At 36.6% G+C, this 21447-nt stretch overlaps 2 protein-coding genes and 1 long non-coding RNA gene across 5 annotated transcripts in view; 1 reads left to right on the top strand and 2 right to left on the bottom strand.

The window, feature by feature from the left end:
• Positions 1 to 146: 146 nt before the first annotated feature.
• On the bottom strand, positions 147 to 10645 carry CZH5orf34 (chromosome Z C5orf34 homolog). 2 transcript variants are annotated; one of them, XM_064404285.1, is made up of 12 exons: positions 10563 to 10645; positions 10090 to 10179; positions 7334 to 7977; positions 6638 to 6730; positions 5442 to 5565; positions 4511 to 4602; positions 4224 to 4293; positions 3762 to 3932; positions 3262 to 3350; positions 2442 to 2534; positions 1476 to 1516; positions 147 to 745 (listed from the first exon to the last, which is right to left on the bottom strand). In XM_064404285.1, the coding sequence occupies exons 1-12, from the start codon at positions 10608 to 10610 to the stop codon at positions 555 to 557; spliced, it is 1746 nt and encodes a 581-aa protein (XP_064260355.1). In that variant the 5' UTR covers positions 10611 to 10645; the 3' UTR covers positions 147 to 554. The 2 variants fall into 2 exon arrangements, with proteins under 2 accessions (XP_064260355.1, XP_064260354.1); XM_064404284.1 differs by having other exon boundaries at positions 10416 to 10625.
• Positions 8189 to 17583, top strand: LOC135290382 (uncharacterized). Its single transcript, XR_010353151.1, has 4 exons — positions 8189 to 10015; positions 10107 to 10253; positions 16962 to 17055; positions 17254 to 17583. It is a non-coding gene; the product is annotated as an uncharacterized LOC135290382 (long non-coding RNA).
• PAIP1 (poly(A) binding protein interacting protein 1) overlaps positions 13588 to 21447 on the bottom strand; it is a 26538-nt gene continuing 18678 nt past the window's right edge. For both annotated transcript variants that reach the window (XM_064404287.1, XM_064404286.1), the window contains 5 exons: positions 19588 to 19694; positions 17509 to 17626; positions 17321 to 17375; positions 16614 to 16707; positions 13588 to 14974 (listed from right to left, as the gene is read on the bottom strand). In XM_064404287.1, coding sequence (XP_064260357.1) covers positions 14881 to 14974; positions 16614 to 16707; positions 17321 to 17375; positions 17509 to 17626; positions 19588 to 19694 — 468 coding nt within the window. In that variant the 3' untranslated portion in view covers positions 13588 to 14880. The remainder of the gene's footprint in view (positions 14975 to 16613; positions 16708 to 17320; positions 17376 to 17508; positions 17627 to 19587; positions 19695 to 21447) is intronic.

The following is a 21447-nucleotide window of genomic DNA, read 5'->3' on the forward strand; positions in this document are numbered from 1 at the left end:
TTCGCGCTTTGCCTCCTTTAAGTGCCGAGAGGGAAATCGATGATCGGAGTTTAGTGTTTTGTCATTAAGGACATGCTGCGCCTGTGACAGACCACAGAGCAAATTAATACTTACTGTTCTCAAAGTAATACTCAAAGAGAGCACTGTAGAAAGCATTTGGGAAACATTTTATTCGATATTAAGACTTCTTGGTGTAGGCATCTGAATAAAAGCATGTCTTTACAGAGAAAACTTCCTGTGTCTACCCTGGTCATTTCAGCAGCGATTTATCAAACAAGTTGATTTGAACATATATTCAAGCATTAAAAGCAGCACTGTCAGGTCAGGCCTGATCTATTTATACAGCAGTGCTCCATTATCTCAACTGTTCTCTTTGCCTATACCAAATATAGCAGTGGCGTTATTACTGATATTACACTGGCACCTGACAGACTTCAGTGGGAATATAGTGGCAACCTGTCCCCCTGGCTTCAGCCTTCATTCCTCTCTCCCTGCAGAGCCTCCTGAGACACAGCTGGGACAGCTCCTGTGAGGACATGGAACACAGGGCTTCTTCACCTCCCAGAAGCAGCAAGCAGAGATTCAATATCCTGAATGACTTTAGAAGTTTTTTCCAAAGCCTCCAAGACGCAACCTTCACTGAGTTCTTCTGTCTCACCCCCGTATTCTTTTTTGACAGTGATACCAGATGGATTGGATTTTGTGGCAGATGACCTTTTCAGAATGTTGCTATTGTCTAATAAAACTAGTGTTACTTTGTTAAGAAAAAAATTTCTGACTCTTCCTCCTAAAGAGAAAAAAGATCTCTGCATTTGTATTCATCATTCTGCCTTGCAAAGTTTCACATTTGGTAGCATGGTAATTTTACATACAGGTAAAAAAAGAAAAAGACTGTATTACTTAAAACATCTACAACATTTACAGAAAAAGGTCTTTCAGATTTTAATTTATCCAAAAGTTACTTGGAAAAAGGGTGTTACACTTCAGTTTAACTTCATGCACTTTTCACACTAATAGAATTGAACACTGGCTTAAAGACAGTTTTAGAGTGGCTTTAAGCAGATTCAGCACAGTGCACATTTCCAGCTGGCTGAACACAACAGAACAATACTAAGGTAGCTGATAAACAGAAAGATACTGTACTGCAACAAGCCCAAAGGCAACTGTGTTGCTCCTCTTTCAAGAACAGATCAGCAGATGATTCTCAACAAAACTGATGCAATACACATTAAAGGGCTTTGTTTTCTGGTGACTTTTCATTTTAGTTTTGTACTTCAACTTTTTTTTAATCTTTACCACAAAATAAGTGGTAAAACAAAAAAGATAAGTAAGAAAATGAGGTTGTTTTAAGAAGTGAGACAGCAAAAGAAGATAAGGACAGAGAGTCTTTGATGATCTAAAGTGCAGATTTAAACATGCAGATAAACAGCAGAATATAAAAGAAAAAAACATCTTTGCAGCTTTTAAAAGGATACAATTAAATCTCTGTATTTTTTCAAGCTCAGCATCAGCAGACCTGTCAAAAAAAATAAAGGTTATTTCTCAAGGATATTTTCTACTTCAGATTTTATTTTTTAATAGATTCCAATACTAAGAATTAGATTACTGAAATCAGTGTCTTTGAGACCACTATTCAATGGCTGTCATTTGTCAATGATTCGTGTTTCCAAAATTTGCTCTCTGTTCTAAGAATAGTCTCTTTGCTGTAAGTATGTACAAATATAGATAGAATTTTCATTCCATCAGCTATAGCATGCTATAAATGTAATATAGCTGATGCTGAATCTGCTATAATTTAAGTTGCAAGTGCAACTGCAATTGATTTTAATTAGCACATTTTTAATATCCTAATGTTTGCAGATGATGTCAGTAGATTTTTGGTCAGTAAGTAGCAAGTGCAACTGCAATTGATTTCAATTAATACAATAACAATATTTAATAATAATAATATAATTAATATTTCAATTAATATTAATAAATAGCACATTTTAAATATCCCAATATGTTTAGAGATTATGTCAATAGATTACTGTCAGTAGCACATACTAAAAAGGACAAATACATCAGCAAGAAATACAACTGTCATTAGGCAGTTCAAAGTACTGTTTTAGATGCTTGATGTTCTGTTAAAAACCATCTTTCTGATATCTTCTCACTTCAAGACACTATCTTTGTAACATTAACTTTCCTTGGACAAAATCACCACAATTCTGATTTTTAAGACAGATAAAGCTCAATGAAACAACCTTCACCTGAAACTCACCAAACATTTTAAACACTGAATAAAAAATATGAACCCATATACAAAATAAATGGACTTTTAAAATAAATTTTCATTTTTGACCATTAGGAAATGGAAGATATAAAATTCAGATTATAATATTTTTGAGCTTTGTTTTCAACATTATTTATAGTCAATTATTTGGGATAAAGATAAATACCAATTTTCTTCAGTTACAGAGTGTGCAGTATATTCAGCAATCTCCTTCCTTTCATTCAAACTTCTGCACCATTCTATTGCTGTTCTGATGTACCTGTGTTAATAAGAAAATTGAAAAAAGCAGTTATTTGTATGAGAAATAAACTCCATTTTCAAGAGAAAAACTGAAGACACTAAGGACTACACCTGGATCTGAAAGAAAAAGCTATGATTCAAAATCTAGCTTTTTCTCCTACTTGCCTTGCCATTTTTTGTCCAGAATCCTCTCTATATTTAGATCTATACAGTTATAGTAAATTATAACAAAGCTGTATGTTTTGCAATGAACAGTGTACAAGTGAAAATTTTTTTTGTGAATATCTGCTTGCTAAAATGCAGCACAGAAAACTTCTGATTATTCTCATAATAAGGCTGTAATTACAGCAAGCAGATTAGAAAATATTCTGCAGGCAGAGGTCAATATCTGTAATAAAGCAAAAATTGGATAAAGTGCTGTTCAGTTCTATATATCAGCTCTATATAGGACAAATGCTTTTGGGTTTATTTTTTTAATCTACTGAACTAAATGCCAAGTTGCAGCTCTAGTTATTTTTCTAAAAAGACATTGCCATAACAGTTATAATGGAATCACAGCATGCAGAGGCCCTGAGTCACACAGGTCTTGAATCTTTGCCAGAAATAATATGGAGCTCTTATCATTACATGTTTGGTCCATCCCTACCAGCTTACTGTTAATAAATACTGTTTCTTCATCTAAGAGGATTTATAAAGAATAGTTTTTATATTTAAATTGTTTAAATTGAAGAACTAATTTAATTTACCTTTCATAGACTCCAGGATGACTTATTTGTATTAGCTGCTGCAGCCCATCAGGAGTAGTTAACTTACACCAGCCTACATCTTCATTTATCTTAGAGAAGGAAAAAAAAAAAAAACCCACCCAAATATTAATTTTCTGCTGTAGTCCAAAGGAAAAAAAAAAGCAGGTATAATACACCACTTTAAGAATGAAACATCTTTAAACAATCCACTTTAAAAACCTGCAAGTCTGTGGTTTGCTAGGGATAGAATCTGCTATAGTCTACTATGACAAATGCCGGGGAAAAACACCTGGCAAAGTCCCAAATCTTGCTTTGTGCTATTCAAGAATAAATTATTTCTAGAAGTGTAAAAATGTCTTCAAACCTGCAGAATTCTCAATTCTTTTTTGTTTTTGTATTTTATTGGCATCAGAACTTTTGTTTGCTATTCTCATTAATTTCCTAATAACACTTTTTCATGGAAAGCTTTAGGACTTAGCTTCCTCTAAGTCACATGTTACCTGGATCTCACTACAGGAAGAGCTGAAATCCCAAACCATAGTCAGGGTCATCCTATCCCAAAAAACAGCATGGACTTTATGATCTGAGTACACAACCAGTCTTCCTGTGCTGGGAATAACCCTTTCATGCAGCAAAACTGGCAACATTTCTCGTCCATCAGTCTCAGATACCTAGAACCAAACAAATACATTAAAAACTTGAAGAAAGGCTATTTACATCATTCCAACTGTCTGTATATGTTTCAGATTTTTAATTAACTTGTTTTTCCAGATCACAACCAGCTCCCTTAGTCATGCAATTGTTTCTTAAATATAACTTTTAATTGCATGCTTTTGGGTCCCAAATATCTGCCTTCTGATCTATGAGGATACACTCACCATTCTTCCCTCTAGATTAAATCCTATTCCCTATGATTTGTATAATCATAACACTGCAAGATTTATAAATTTTCAGCTACATACCATTTTCCAGCAGCAGAGATAATAATTATGACTTAATGACAGTTTTGTTTTGCAGCAATACTGAAGAATTCTGAGGAGAGAAAAAAACCCAAACAAAATATGAAGCATTTAATTCCTACTATGTCTTCTAAGGACTTGCAAATTTTATTTTGTAAGTTTAGATATGCCCTCAGTGCCAAGATAACTTCCTTTAATTTTTATACTTAAAGTAATAATAAGCTTTTTGTATAATTTTAACTCCTGTCCTTTCTAAGTCAGCAGAATTAATGTAACAAAAGTTAAGTTACTTGGTTGCCTGAGTAATAATGGAGGATATTGAGTATGGATGTCCTGGCACATCTGGAGGTAAGCTGTTCGCTGAATACATCTTTTCTTCCACCTGAGTAAAGAACAGAAAGAAGATGAGTTAGTTACAGGTACCGTAGCATGAAAACAAAATTAAGAGCAAGTTATGAAATTTCTAACCTCCCACAAGCCAACTATAATCACATTTAAATATGCCACGGAACACAGACAAATATCTGATTGAAAATTATATTCTTAAGCCTATGTCTGTGTGAAGAAATAGTCAAATATTCAGTTTCTTTACTCAGTAAGAACCAGGAACTCCTCTTGTCAGACAGCAGACTACAGGTCATTACTGAGTGGCAATGTCTGACTACAACTTAAAGGCTGGGTTCCAAGAGTACAAATTTGATCCTTAATTCTGCTTTAAAAATAAAAGGTATTGCATTAGCACTTGAGAGGATCTCTTTGGGGGAACTTAACAGATAGGCACAGAGGCAGAATCCTTTTCCAGCACCGAACAGCTGGTCTGCAGCAAAGCAAGAACAAAACCTGCACCTTTTAGGTTCTGTCTTCATACAATAGAAAACACTTCCAAATACAAAGAGATTAAACTCTAATCAATAGAGCTTCAAGAATAAACTTCTAAATTTGTGAGAAGTTGTTGTAGAATCTTACTCTTGAGTTTGATAAAATATATGTTACAATGAGGAAGAATCTTCTTATTGTGTAAAATTTACAAAAATACCTTCTGAAACAGAAGGAATAATCTCATCTTTTTGTATGACTGATGGCTTGATTAAGGCATTATAGTAATTACCAGTGTAGGGACTTCACTACACACTGCATAGACAAATGTCTTAAGGAAGCTGTTAATTCGAAGGAATTTGGAACATCCTTTTAAACAGTTCTAATTTTTAAATAGTTTCGTACCTTTTTTGTTCCTTTTTGGATTGCATAACGTACAAAGTATTTTCCCAAAAATTCTCCCTCTGACTTGAAAAACGAGTCATCACCAGGATAAATTTCTGCAATGTTTGTCCTACCATGGATAAATCTAAGAAAAATAACAAGATTTTTAGCAAGTACTTAAAATGCTGTGTCACTAGACAAGGTTATGAACAGGTTATTAAACCTGAAGAAAACAATAAACATTTATAGACACATTTTCAGTAACTCAGATGTGAAAAACTTCTACTGTTCCACAAACAGTAGAATGTAGCAATAATGTCTTTTAACACAGAATATTAACATTACTAGGCTCTTTGTTTGCACATGTGCATGGAGTGGGATTTAAATAAACAAAGAAAGCTTTTTTTGTGTCAAGGTAAACACCTTCAAGAGCTGCTCATTCCACTGACCACAAAACATAGTGATCCTGTAAACAAAAATCTAACTTCCTTAGTAGACCAGCCACACCTAGTGTACACAGAAAACTGCCACACTGAACAATTCCTGAACAATCTGAAGGTCTTAATTGAGAAAAAAAAGCTCTGAAGTGCTGCTAAACATTTTGTTTAGATGAGATGAAAACTTAGGAATTACACTGAGGAAAAATGAAGAACACTCAGCAGAAAGATTAAAGGGTTAAACACCAGTGATGCTTTTATCAAAGACTTTTAGGTCTTTCAAGTGTTAATACCAGTTGTAGCAATTTCAGTTTGAAAGTCTTATTGTTGGTTGGTTTTTTCCTGTTTTTTTTTTTTTTAACCTTATGGACAAGGTGACTTGCCAGGAAAATCCACAACTGTACATGTGAATTATGTAGGTCACCAAGATGAACATTTCTAAACTGTGAAATCTTCAGCAGCAAGAGGAGAGAAATAATTTGCAAAGAAACCAAGTACCATTATTTTAAGTGACATCTGTGGGAACTCCAGCTGTCCAGTAAACCTTTAAGAAATCAGATTATCAGATCACTTAAACATGACTTCAGATTCAGGCCTGATAATAAACTGTGCTAGAAAATATGAAGTCCAGTGAACAAACAGCAGAAACAGACTCTGACATGAAGACTGTGCTCCATTTCTCAAAGAGCGAGTAAAGGGACAATATAAGACATTTCATCTTAGAGCTTAATTTGCATGCAAATAAAGTCTTCCAGATAACACAGATGATCTCCTACTTACCTGTAGAACACACCCTGGCACCATACTACTTGAATTAGCTGATGGAATGAATACTCCGTATCTTCATTCTGAAAGAAGTCACAGAATGTCCACCTGTGTGCATAAAATACAATGACAGCCTCACTAAGTCCATATATTGGTTGTTCTTTTACGTGTGTTTTCACTTGTAATCACTTCTGTAACTAGAACTGATGCATGCATACTTGTTCAAATGCTAAATGGACACATATTTTCAGAGTCCTCCAATTCCTTAGTGATCCACTTTAGTTACCAAACTAAACTTCCCAATCCCGCAAATGTTTTTTTAAATTGTTTTTAGTGATGCTGACAGATAACATATGCCACTGGCCCACCTCAGAAATACTGTCTTTTCAAAGATGAAGAAGAAAAACCAACCCACCCTAATACAAAGCCTGTTCTTTTTTTCAATATTCTTTTTTTTGTTTACATATTCATAAAGCAAGTCAGAAAATATTTTTTTAATCTGAACTAATCACTACAGCTTCATTACAGTAGGTTACAGAATGTTGGTTTTAAAATGTCATGTTTCAAGAAATTCCTAAAAAACCCACAACTGATAGTAATTTTAAACATTTTTTATAGCCAGGATTCAATTATTTTGCTAGGAGTTGAAGTTCCAAACTGCAGAATTGTAAAGCATATGATAACAACTACAAAGTAAAGAGTTTAAATTACCTGTGTAGATGTGGGGCTCTGCAGCTGAATGGCAAAGCTGTAGGTAAACAAGAAACTGTTTCATGTGTTTCAGGGGCTGCTAAAACGTCACCTTCAACAGCTGTACAGCTGTTTGTCTCATATGTCTTTATTACATTTTCCACAGTATGTAAGTTACAGCATTTTAGTGCCAAGGACAAAGGGTATTTCCATTCTTCTGGGCACAAGGAAACAGTCCAACGCTGTGTAACCCAAGCATATTCAGAAGAACAATTTGTGTGGAACAAAGGGACTCCATCTCCATTTCTCTGGTCCTTTGGTTTGGCTGGTTCCTTATATCTACCTTCAGCACAACCACATTTACTCCTATTCTCTATTCTTCTTTGTTTTGATGAGACTTCTGCAGCAGAATTTTTACTTGGTGTTCCACACTGATCTCCACTTTGATAGTTGCTGTTCTTTTCAGAGGAGCATGAGGATGCTGCAGATGACTGGCTGACTTTGCATAAGAACTCCACTGTAAATTCTTGCGGCAATTCTGACAAGTAAAGGTGAGCATAGCCATCTACAGATGAGATCTTCACACTGCCATTGTCTAAGCATCTTGTCAGATCAGCTGTCACAGGGTCAGGCCATTTAATTTCTAAGATATCACTGAGAAGAATCTAATACAAGAAAAAGGATTGGAATGTGCAGCAAGATAAAAAAGACCTGCCTCGCAGAAACTGCAACTAAACATTTACATTTAAATTAATTCAGTCCTTCTGCAAGGTGATGTACGGCAAGAAATGTTGCTCTACATTTACCTGCGTGTATGAACTCAGAGGAAGCAAAACATCTAATCTTCATATCTGCTTCTTCCTGTAGTAACAGAGTTCTATCTAGCAATAATGTTTTAATTTAATCAAGCCATAAATTAGTAGGGTACATGGGCAACTGACCAAGCACAACTGTACATGTTTATGCTTCCAACGGCTTCTTCAGAAACAAGGGAGAGAATGGCCAAATTATCATGTTCATAGCACTTATCAGTGAATTTGATAAAGAATTGCAAAAGGACACTAAAAAATAATCAATACCAGACAACAAGGCTGCAGGTAAAACTTCAGTTGAAATAAACGTAATGTGATTTCAATGGGAAAAGGCAATCCTAACTATATACAATTACATGTATTTCTGTATAGGAGGATGAGCTGACTGCCACCAACCAGAATCCTGGTGTTGTAATTCTCAGTGGCATGAAAACATGCTCAATGCTCACCAGCAATTTAATCAGTATGAAATGTTTGAAAGTTCTAGGAATGGAACAAGAACAAACTGAACATATAGCAATACCATACTCACAGCTAAGCTGCATTTTGAGTACTAGCTGCAGTTCTGAACAGGCCAGGCCACTGGGGATCCCCCTCATGGAGCTGTCTAGACAAGTGGGTGGTTGGAGTGGCCAAGTGAGAGCCTAAGCACATCACAGGGCTGTTCTGAACTCAAGCATAAGGCAAATAACACAGTCTAAGTGTTTTTGTGCCCGTGAAGGTATTGTCATGGTAGTAACAGGCCTCAGGCCTTAGGTTAACCCTGCTAGACGCCAGGCTGGCCTGTCAGGCTCATTAACAATTTGTTATGAAAGCTGAAGCTTACTAACTCTTACTTTATTACGGTGGACCACTGGAGTGTGGGAAACAGCAAGGGCCTTGAAAACATGGGCACTGTTTGATAACAGGCCACAGAACAATAAAGTGACAGTAAACTGTTGGACAAGGACAACCTCAGGATTTCTAAAAAGAGTATTTTGGCTTTAAGAAAAGCAGAAGTTTTTCTCAAAGTGAGGGGGAAGAAACCAAAGCAACAGAAAAGGGGTGTGGGGGAAAAGCCAACCAACATGGTAAGGTGCTTTGGTGTGGCCTAGGAAAGTTATCCTTCAGCATCCTGAAGCAAGTCACAAGGGATGTTGTAAGTTAAAAACAGTCTAGAAACCCAGCCAATCTCCAAAGGAGCTAGATCATTCAAGGCTCAGAGAAGGTGGAACTTACCCCTCCGTGCTAAGAGCAGAGCATCAGCTCTTTGCTGCTGTACTTTGCACTGAATGCATGACTGGTGAGGACTGGTGACTTTTAATTAAGTATATAGTAACATGGAGTGACAGTGCTTTAGGCAGCTAAACATCAGCATAAAGGGTGTTACTACTGAAGGGTCAGTCTAAAGCTTTAAAACTCGCCTGATTAATCAGTTGTCTTAAGATTCCCACCATGCTGTGCAGACAGTCATATTCAGTGGGAACACCCAGAGAGGTGCTGATCTGGAACAAAACTTCCAGAAATACTAAACTGGTCTCTGCACGGATGTTCTGACCTGGAGCAGCCATTCCCACAGAGAGACAGTTTGCTCCATTCCTCCCACAGACCCCAGCAGCATTTTCACAGCGGTACTCCAATGGGGAGATCTGACAGCTTTGGCAAGTACCATCCTGTTGCACTGTGACCTCCCTGAAAAGTTTCTACTGCCAAAATATAACAGCACACAAACGCTAGGTTTTACTCTTGCTAGGAATAAAATAACTTTTAGTGTTTCTTTCTACAAAGAAAATGCATTAACAGTTAAAACTGTAACAGTTAAAACCGTAATTTAAAACGGCAGTAATTTAAGAAAGATGACAGCTCCATTAGCCAAACTGCACTCGATAGATCTTCACAGCCTCACACACAGGTATGTTAAGTTACATTAAATCCGCTAGAGAAGCTTTTTTACGAAAGAATTACTCGCCTAATGTGTAAGCCCACCTTTTTTCTTTCTGGAGGTATAATACGTGAAGGCAAGTACGGGCGAGAAGAAAACGCGTTCCGGAAATCTAGCGCTCGCAGAAGTTGTTCCTGTTGAAGTACAGAGAAAAACAAACCCTATTACGACTTTTTACATGCAGTGATAAAATCTACTTTTTGTGGAGGTGAGGCTGTGAAACCCGCTGTTTTTTTACAGAGAGAAACAAGAACTGCCGTCCCGTTCCCGAGCAGGGAGGCAACTCTGGCACTGCCCAAGGGATGCTCTCAGGGATGGCGCAGAGACGAGGGACAGCGCTCCCGTCCCCAAAGGCACTGCCACCGCATACCCGGTAGGCACTGACGACAAAGGCGACCCGCTGGCGGGTGGTCTCCGCCGGCTGGAGCGGGTGGGCGGCCGCGGGGAGCGCCGCTTCGTACAGATACTCGGACCCGCAGGGTGACAGCAGCAAGCGGGACCCCCCCGCGTAGTGCACCTCCACCGAGTCGTCTCCGAACAGCACCATCAGCCTTTCGGCCTCCATCACACAGGAGGCCGAGCCAGAACCGCGGGCAGCGTTCAATCCAAGGCGGCTGGAGCGACCGCGCCGCCGCACGGCGGGAACCGCGGGGCAGGGCGGGGCGGGGCGACCGCCCGAACTCGGGCCGAGCTCTCGTCGAGCTCCGCCCGCGGTGCCGCCGAGCCCCGCCCGCAGCCGGGCCGAGCGCCGCCCGACCTCCCCTCGATGTCCTGCTGAGCTGCTTGCCAGCGCGGCACGTCGGTGAGGTAGCTGTGCCTTCCTGCTCCCTCAGGCAAGATGAGCACATCCCATACACACATCTGTAAAGTAAGCACCATCAGCCTTGGTGGAACCGCACACGGTGTCCTTGTACTTTCTTTTCTTTTCTTAATAAATTTTAAAATAAATTTTTATTTGCTGAAAACGGGGTGGGGGGGTGGGGGTGAGCCAACACACAGCTCTGTACCTAGAACAGGGCAGTAGAAGCCCTATCTGAACAGAAAGACCAAGATGCCAAAGGACAATTTTAACATGATGCCTAGTTGCCTTTTTCTGGACTATTATATACACCCTTCACCCTCACCAATAATTAGCGTTTAATCAAAGCTGTTTTAAGCAGATCGACAGTTCACAGCTGAGTGACAATTATTATCAACCCCCACTCCCAGCCCTTAGCAAATGCAGTTGATTATCCCCGCTAGTCCATATGGTTTCTGTTAGCTCCCTTGCTTGCTCAGGGAAGTACACATTTCTCAGATCAGTGCAATCATCGACTGACTGCATTCACTACAACTTTCCATTCTCAACAGCTGTTGTCTCAGCAGAGTAGATCAACACCCAGTCAAGTGGCTGCTGATTCAGCCATGCATCAAAATAACCTGATTCTATTCAGAATACCCCTTTTTAATGAGTATTATTCTGTTCAGTAGTTGTCTGAAGCAAGTTTCAAAGTATATATTGGGATTATGAATGAGTTATGAATATTATTTATGGATGATACATTGCATTTTGCTCACAATCTCACTGCTCTGATTGGAGCCCTCAGCATAGGAGCTGTGGAAGTAGGTCACACAGGTTGAAGACTAGAGGTGTTCAGGGTACAGTGTAGTATCTTCCCTGAGTTTTGGCTGGGATGTCATTTTCTGTTTGGTATCAACTAATGATCCACAGGCATCAACTGGATGATTAGACCTATAATTCAGTCAGAGAGAAATTGCAAACTTCAGCTGTCAGTAATTCAATGAGTTGTGAGTAGTAGGAAGGAAAGGCAGAATGCACTAAGGAAATAATGTCCCAGTGAAAAATAAAGATTATTAGTATAAACCAGAGCGGGTGTCACTAATATTCACAATGGATTTTTCTATTGAAAAAAACCAACCTAGCTATGTGCAGTTTATGATACCTGTGATACCTGATGTGGTTGGGCCAGTCTTGCTTCTCTCTGTGGTACAATTATTCTAAAACCCAACAGTTAAAACCCAGTGAGGTCATCTGTTAAAAACAAAAAAAAGAAAAAAAAAGCCAAAGGCCAGTATCAAGAACTTCTTTGCATATTTTAAAAGGAAATACTGAGAACAAGCTGCATTTCTGGGTATGAAAATCACACAACAGCAAAGCACATGCAAAGCAGCAATTCTTCCAGCCCATTTTGAAATTCCTTTAAACTAAGTGTGATTTTCAAATACCAAACATTTTTGCGAAATCATAATAATTTGTCAAGAGTGAGAAACAGTGTGCATGCTTTTACTGATCTGCAAAGCCTAGGTCTCATGCTCAAATCTGAATGTGAAGCCTGTTTCTTTTCAGAACCAGTGCTGAAGGACTTTGCTTGACATCTCCCCCAAATTTTGCTTTCCATTCTTCCGTGCCTTCACTGATTTACCATTATGCCATTTAGAAAACACATCTTTTTAAAAAGTTGTACATTTGCAAGGCATTGTTCAGAAACCTGTAGATGATACACACACAGTGCATTTGAAATTTGTAAATGCTAAAATTCAGATGAAATAGCCTTTAAACCTCTCATGACTCATTTCTATCATACACAGAACAATAGGTGATTAAGAGTGGGCAAGCAGCAGAGAAGGGGATCCCGACAGTGAGAAACCTTCTGCTTTCTTTTGCTCTCACATTCACTAGCTTGTATTGAAGTTCTGTGAGATTTAAGTGGGAAATACTTGAGTGTTTAACTGCTTTTTTAATGCTGCAGGACAGAGTTAAAACCAATTTTTTCCCCCGCTGCAGTAAAGACTGAAAGCATTTACAAAGTTTATATGTACAGACTGGAAACTTCTACACTAGTTTGAATGAAAGTCTCATTTTATGATTTTTAGTATTTTCAGTGAAGGAAAAACCTTGTAATGCAAACTTGACTTGAGTTGTTCTCTATATATACAGTTCCTAGTTCCTGATTTTTTTACCCAATGATTTGGCATGATTATTATCTACTCATAAAATTACTGTTTCCACAAGCTGACAGTACATCTGGAGCTGACAGCTACCTGACAGAAAAAGACGACTCACCAAAAATCATGCAAAACTAAAACATGTAAAATGCATGTCCCTTTGAGTCACTGTTACCTTACTGTAAAGCATATAGGAATGCTTGTTCCTTGGAACTTTAAGTTCTGAATAAAAATGATTTCCACAAGACATCTGCTTGTAAAGCCAGCTGAAAGTCTGACCTGACCTGTATTTAGATTAAAAATTTTATATGAAAATTGTGCTCAACTTAGAGAATATGTATTTGAAAGTCATCTAGTTTTTACATTTCTAGTTTCTGAATTTTAGTCTAAAGACTTTGGAATGCTAATACAGTCTTTATGAGCATACTGCATTTTGATACATTTTATTTTTCCACCAAGAATCAAAAGATAATTGTCTCTGCAATTGTGTACTTTGTAGAAGAGAAAGGAGTGCTCAGTGAAGGAGAGATAGAAGATAAAATATCGTTTTTGTTTTAAAGCAAGAAGACAAGGTAGTGATATTATACCAAAGGAAATAAAGCTAGTTAAATTTTATTTTCCAAAACTTCAACCTAAATAAGTATGTTAAATAAACATCCAGAAAACAGCCACTGCTTACTCTACTAGCAGATGCACAACTTATTTAACCAAACAACAGTGAAATATTATCAGAATTATTTACATGCATATTTACAATGTGTGTTCTTTAGAGTAGCTAACTGCTGGGAAATACTTGTGTTTGTTTTTGGTAATGATTTCTACTCAAGTCTAACCAGCAACAGGTAACAGGAAACAGTTCAACTGAGATTGGCAACAACAATGGAGTATCCTGGGAAAACTAACATGATTATATGGAGTCAAAAAAAGAGCAGTTGGCTTCAGAATGTTAACATTTATGAAATATATGAATTTACTCAAACTACATAATTAAATCAAACTACATAAAATTAGAAGAATAAAAGAAAGTTACAAGGGTTGGGAAAGGTTAGACATGTTAGATACATTACTAGAAAAAAAAAAGCGAAAGAAAAAAAGCACTGCACATACTCTTGAGAAGCATGGCTTAGAGCATAACTGTATTAATATTGCCTTGAAGAACACAACAAATTACAGAACAGCTTTTCTTGTAAATTTGAAAATAAGCTTATCTGAACCAAAGATCTTGAAAGCACCTCACTTCCAAAATACTGCTTGCTTTTTCACATATCAACATGTAACATATTTATTCCAGGAAAAAAGAAAAGTTCAGACCTCACCCATGTGTGTTTTGAAAGAAGAAGAAAAAGGAAATGAACAAAACAAAAACTCATACACAAAACTTTCACAAGCCACTTTTCATGATTGTGATATACAGAAAAAAAATTTTTCTTATTTGGATCATACTCTTCTTGGAGGGGGAAGTGGAGGAAGTAAATGCAAGACATATTGTATATGGTAAATAGGATGAGTAAATCCCAATATATACTAAAGCAAACAAGCAAGCAAATTCAGATCATTATTCTTTCCCTTTCTTCCTCAAGGGAAGTTTTATGGGACAGTTCCCCATTAAATTTTAATTTCAATTATAACTTTTAAATAATTTTTATTGCAGCCAAAACATTGTTCAAAAAACATTTTTCACAAAATAAACTATGATATATACACAACATTTTAAGTTACAGGGCATAAGTTTACATTTTTTGGCAGATTCTGTTAAACAAAATGGAAATTGTGTAACTTTAGTACTTGGAGAAACTCAAGTTTCTCATTTTGGTACAAATGTTTTGTGTCCCCCTTCACTCTAACCATATCTAAAGTGGTTAAATAAACTAACATTAATACATAACATCTCACTGTTTTCTGTTATGTTCTGATTCTAGACAGAATTTTTCATATGCTTCTTCAATTTCTGGATCCATCTCATCATCAATCTCATCAAAATACCTGAGGGGAAAAAAATAACCAAAGGTGTTAAATTTACATACAGATTTTCAGAGCCAACAGATTTTTAGAATTTGTGTAGGTGTCAAGAATAAAACAAAGCTCTATAAATGACTGGTATTTATGACATTTTCATAAAAAGAATGAAAAGGAAAAAATAATGGGTACTAGGAAACAAATAAACAGAAACCTCAAAGCAGCACAGATATGTTCAAATACCTAGAGTGTCTGCCACCTTTTTAGATCATCTTACGCAGCCTAGTTTAAAAGACAGAATTTCAAAGAGGATAGAAAATACAATCATGCAATCCACACTTCCCAAAATTTAATAATGCATCTGTACTGATCCAATTACAAAAACCCATAATTACTAACATATTAGTGTCATTTTGATTGGTCAACATCCTAGTTCAAAGACAGAATACATGAATATAGAAAGCCTGCATTCCTGTTTGTTGATATATAAAAGAAGGACCTAGAAAACGTGTAAGAAAAGATTTTGGCTTCAAAGTGTTGTTCATTGAGGAAGTAGTCTACATATTTCTCATTTGTTCCTTCTTGTAGAAGTGTAGCCTACAGAAGAAAGAGGCCTTACACAGAACCCTCCTCCCTGATGTCATCATAAGAAATAGCTGACAGAGAATCAGCAGACATCTGTCTAAGCTTTTCTTAAGCCTTCAACAAAGAAGGTTACAGTCACCTTGCTTGAAGGTTGACTTACAGTGTTCTACATGTCACTCTTAGGATTTGCTGTGTTTTTTGACAGATATCTGTGTAAAATTTGCATTTTTCTTCTAAGCAGAAGTTCACATGGGTCTTTTTTTCCCTTCAGTATGAGCTTGTTGATTTCTGATGACGTCTCTAATATATCTTCCAAAGTTCTTGGCATTCCCCTCAGCTAGGTACATACTGAAAGTTTTCTAATTTACTACAAAATACTAATCCAGCTCTGCACTCTTATCATACATAAAAACAACACTGAAAATGTTATTGTGTGTCAAATCATGGTTTGAAAAGTTCTCTTTTATGAACAAAAAGCTCAAAGCAATTTATTTTAGACCATATTTCTTTCCTATAAACTGGTACCAAAATGTCAGGCTACATTCTTAACTATTGCTTCCCCTTTTCCCATTAGTTTGTCTTTCTTGCTCTACAGGAATACTGACAAGTCCTCTTAATTGAAGGGAATAGTGCTTAGGCTGAAGGGAGGAAGTTAACACTTTCTCCCTTTCAAAGACACTGGAAATTTGGTAATCATCTCTTGCTGGGATGTTCATGCACATCAGTCAAACAAATTTAGGTTGCCTCCCTGCAAACACTTGAAGACTTGGTGCTTCATTTTGCTTGCAATTTTTTTCTTAAGTGAAGAAGTATGTTTGCACATGTGCTTAAGCATATGAGTTACAACTGAAATGTAATTACCATACTCAGTAGAATAAACATGAAACAGGTTTCAAACTTGCGTGATTAAAAACCAATTAAAACGTGAACAAATGCATCCACTGTAGAACTAAGTAACAAAGTAACAATTACATTATTTAGTTTCATTTTTGTCAACATTGGAATCCTAAGTCTGAACTATCACAGCACCACAGTAAAAATTACTATTATTAAAAAAAAGTCACTAAAAAAGAAAACATACAGCTCTCCAGGTCCTGACAGATCTGCTCCATTTTCTTCATAATATGGAAACAAATCCTCTCTTTCAAGCAGCTCTTGGTATTTTTCTTGATAATCTGGCAAAGTAAAAATGAGACTGAGTAACATATAAGACTACTCTGCTAAATTAACAGAAATATATAATGTTTGAAAATTGGCTGGTTAATGAATTCCTAAAAGGCAGAAAACATATTTACAGGAAAAGACCCTTCTGCAATGTTTTCTCAGGACATGAATGGGTATCTAGGAATGATGGCTAACTTCTCATAGAACTGTAAAGGTTGTGACAGATGTCTTTACCTCAAATGATGTTATGCCCTGTTGTGCTCAGATTACAGATAAGGAGACCAAGGATTTTGATTTTATTTTGATACTAACAATGGACAAACAAAAGAAGACTTGAATATTTTTGGTTTTCTGAAAAGGTAAGGCCCTGTGGACAACAGGACAAGTTCTTCTGACCTATATGAACTCAAATGCACATTCTCAATTTCAAACATATACCTTCTTTAATGCAGAATAAATCCTGTGCTCTACCAAACCAGGAATTCAGGCAGAATTTTGTCTTTTAAGTTACACAGGTTTTAGATTCTTGAAGAATAACACTTCATGTTCTTCAACAGGCCATAAACTTAATTACAACTTTTTAAAGAAGATGGAGAAGACAAGTAAAGTGAACTTGTGCCATACCTGGGTCTGCTGCAGTGAAAGGAACACCATCAGAAGTGTAAAATGTTGGTTCATTCTAAAAATAAAGTCATACAGAAAGTTATATGTATTCAGAGAGAAAGAGGTTTGTAGTTTTGAGTAATGCAATTGTCTATGAATCAAACGAAATTCACATGAATTAAGGAACTGAAATGTCCATATATTCTTACCATAAAATAGTTTGGGTCATTTTCAGGGGTAGCTTCTGCATGTGGAGTTGTTCCATGAACTCTACCCCAGTTACTAGATCGCAGTTCTACTAGTTTCAGAAGCATGTGTTTCACATCTCTGAAATAGAGAAGCACTACAACAGTTAGAACGTTTTGTGCCAGCCAAGCAAGAAATTTGGCTTCTCTTACTGTGCAAATACAAGATAGTTAAATCCATCCAAAAACACAAATTCACGAAGGATAAAATTTGGTCCATTGTGTAGATCATTTTGAATTCAATTTTACAACTGCAAGTCTAGATGCTTTCTGTGCCAGTTATGAGATATTCACCCTCTCCACTTCCTTGGCTGTTAAGTAAAGAGCTCATATGAAAAAGGAAATTTCTGTAGTTTTTACTGAGATACCACACCTTGCAGTACAAGTTGAAGAACACAATCCTTTTTGATAAAAGGATAATACTGGGAAAAAAAGGAAGATGATCTTCAAATTTTATTTTAGTTATCTATTCTATGCTTCTAACTTTAGTCTTCTTCATCAAAATGAAATGTTTTGAGTCAAAAATAAGAAGTAATGTCCTCCATACATTAGATACCAACACCCATTTCATCCCTAAAATAAGAGAAAATTCCTTCTTTTCAGCTAGTCTATGAAGAAGAGTACCATTAAAGAATACAAAAAAATTAAAAATCAGTTATTTTCCCAGCTGAAATTGATGCCAAATTGATTTTTGCCTTTTTTTTTTTTTTTATATATTCTCTATATTCTTTACAGGTATATGTGTAGCTCTGTAGCCTATTACAGTGTTTGCAGCTATATTTTATCTGCTCGATTAGACAGAAAGACAGAAGAAATCCCTCAGCATCGCCAAGCCACTGGTACAAGGTTAGATTCTCTGGGAAGCCAAGGTTGAGACCAGCTGTCCCAGACACATTTTCATAAACAAAGTTTAGTTCCTATCTGAGGTGGGGAGGAATTCAGAAAGGGTTGCCCTGGGGGAAAATCACCTCACCACTTATGTCTCTACCTGGGGATCCCTGTCAGTTATGCTACTTTCCTAAACATACAGAAATTGTATACACATTATGCTGGGTGTGCATCTTCAGTTCTTTTCTACTGTGAGCACCTAAGGATCCTTGTAAGATAACCCCTTTTTGTCACCTGTGTCTGGCTCATGATTTTAAGACCAGCGAAAAGGCATCAAAATTTGTTTGTTTTTCTATATATTTGAAGCCTCAGCTTGTGCAATCTATTTTGGATCCTGAAGCAAAAATTTCCTCATACTCCTTGGGGGCACCTCAATTACAAGCCACAGATGTTAAGAGCCATTCTTGGCCTCTTTCCATATGGTAAGAGATCAGTGTCTGAGTCCTCTGCAGGTTTTTAGTAAGTTTGCAAGAAGCTGAGGATGAAGCACAGCAGAATCAGATAACCTCATGCACACAGGTGGTTTTATGACAATTTTATGATTACAGTCAGCCACTAATATATTACATTAGTCAACCACTTGTTTTTTTCCAGACTAAACCTAAGACCTTGCCAAACATGTATGCTCTCCAGAAAAAAAACAAAGAAAAATCAAATCACAAAGTATATTTAATTTTGCCTTTACATTTATAGTAATTTGTATGTATTTAATACTGCTACATATTCAGTACTGTTTGTATGTATTTAAGGCTGTTCAATTCAAAATTGAAAGTATAAACTATGAGATATTGCCCCTATTTTCTCTTTGCATATACTTGCTTTAAGAGCCTAAAGCACTTACCAAAGATATTGAGACCTAATAGGTTAAAAAACCCCAACTGAACAGTGGAACTTGAATCTGTATTAAGAACTATAATACAAAAAACCCACCCCAAACCAAAATCAACTCAACTGCAAAAAAAGCTACATTACCTTTCAACTGAAAAACACCTTTTCTTTTTTTTACATGGAAAATGACCTACACACACATCACATTAATGTTCATAAATATAAGTTTCAAAGATAATTTTTTGGACTTGTTCATTACAGTTGAAGATTTTTCAAGGTGTTCTCTTTCATATAAACAAAACACTGCACATAAACTTATCTTCTCACCTGCTACAGTTTGCATCCAAGACAACATTTTCAATTCTCTGAATCATTTCCTCCATATCATTCTTTCCTTTTTCTTTCCAGGCATCTTCTAAAACGGAACCTGTCAACTAAAGAAAAGGGTTTAGTATTTTTTTAAAGAAAATTAAAAATTCTTAATAAACAGTCAATTTAAGAGATTCTGCAACAATTCATGACAGACACTTGGACTACCTGTTGGCTGATACTCCCAGCTGCCTGTATCTCTTTGCTAAACAGATTAACAGCCCTCAAAAATAGTTTATTTCAAACTACAGACAGTGTAGGAGCTCTGTGTCCAATATTTATGTTACCTAGAAGTTCACAGACACTTGTTTTAGTCTTGAAATATGATTTCAAAACAACTCTTCAGTGACATTGGTCAGATCTTACTTGATTTAAGTACATATTACCATCATTTATTTCCTTTAAATCTTATTTTTGCAGCTGATTCCACCAGTTTATATGACAACAGGAAATATTTTATTGAGCTTTAGAAACACTTCAGTCAACTTGGCCAGCATCACACATGCCAGAGAATTTCTTCTGGGTATATATAAAGGAGACCAGGATTATCTGAAGAAGCCAACCTGAACTTTAATATGTCAAAGTCTATGAGGCTAAGGCTGCTGTAAGGAAACCTTTAGCAGGAGTCAGTCTAGAGCAGCTGTGGATGAAAGCTTTTTACTACAAGAATAGGTATTTCATTGTCCAATAATTGCACAGGAGAAGTTAAATCAGGAAAAAAAAAAAAAGTTTGCCACTAACAGCAATCTCCTCAGCATAAATATTACATGATTAAAAATGCCTGGAATAGCACTTGATGATACAAAGGGATAAAATCCCAAGAGAAAAGCAAGTATATTGGTCAGCATTTGCTTGCCATTCCTAGTATTCCACAGTGGTCTCACCTTAATCCTGGGTAATTAGGAAATAGCATCAAGATTAGTTAAAAATAAACATATTGCACAACAAACAAAGAAAAACCTTTATCACTGTATTAAATGGGAAAGATAAAATGAGACATTTATTGCTTTAGTAGTGAAGCCAAGGTTTCATGAGGCAGCCCAGTCTACCTACATATATACTCAACATTTGTGGACACTTATCAACATCAGAAAACACTTGCAGGAAAAAAACAGTCTCTGTTCTGTAACACCTTTTAGATATAGCAATGTGTCATCAAACAATTTAGATGACTGGTTTTCTTCTTCTTTACTGCTCCATAAAGCTTCCTGATTTGTGTATTGCTGCTTAAAAAGGTTCTTCAATGGGCCTTGCCTCAGGGAAGCACTGCCAACATAAGGACTGACCACAGGAGTGAATGTGCTCACTGAGCACAATTGCACACTCGCTGTCAAGCAACCTCCTTAAACATCCAAACGTCAAACGAAGGTTTTAAATTACAAAAATCTCTCTTCTTTACTCTATGTTTACAATATCAAAAGAAGCTGTCAGAAATTAAATTCAAGACAGAACAGGCTGAGAAGCAGTAGAGTATGAGGAAGGGTAAAGAATGAGGAAAAAATACAAGTCAACCAAAAATCTTCAGAAACATACTATTTAGCATTTATCCTTCATTCCTAATTTAAACTGTTTTCCCAGCTACAAGTATAATGATACCTAGTGAAGATAAGAGTTTCTCTTACACAGACGCTAACCATTTCACAAGAAAAGCTATGGGTTACGAGTAAAGGAGTTTATTTTTAACATGAAAGAGAAACCTATATATTTCTACAATAGTAATGACACAGCAGAGAATGAAGCAACAGATATTAAGAACTTTTTGCCACAAAACATGGTGGACCCCAATGGCCAAGTGTCCATCAGAACACACAGTATACC

The sequence above is a fragment of the Passer domesticus genome, chromosome Z (genome assembly GCF_036417665.1).
Source record: "Passer domesticus isolate bPasDom1 chromosome Z, bPasDom1.hap1, whole genome shotgun sequence".
Taxonomy (NCBI): domain Eukaryota; kingdom Metazoa; phylum Chordata; class Aves; order Passeriformes; family Passeridae; genus Passer; species Passer domesticus.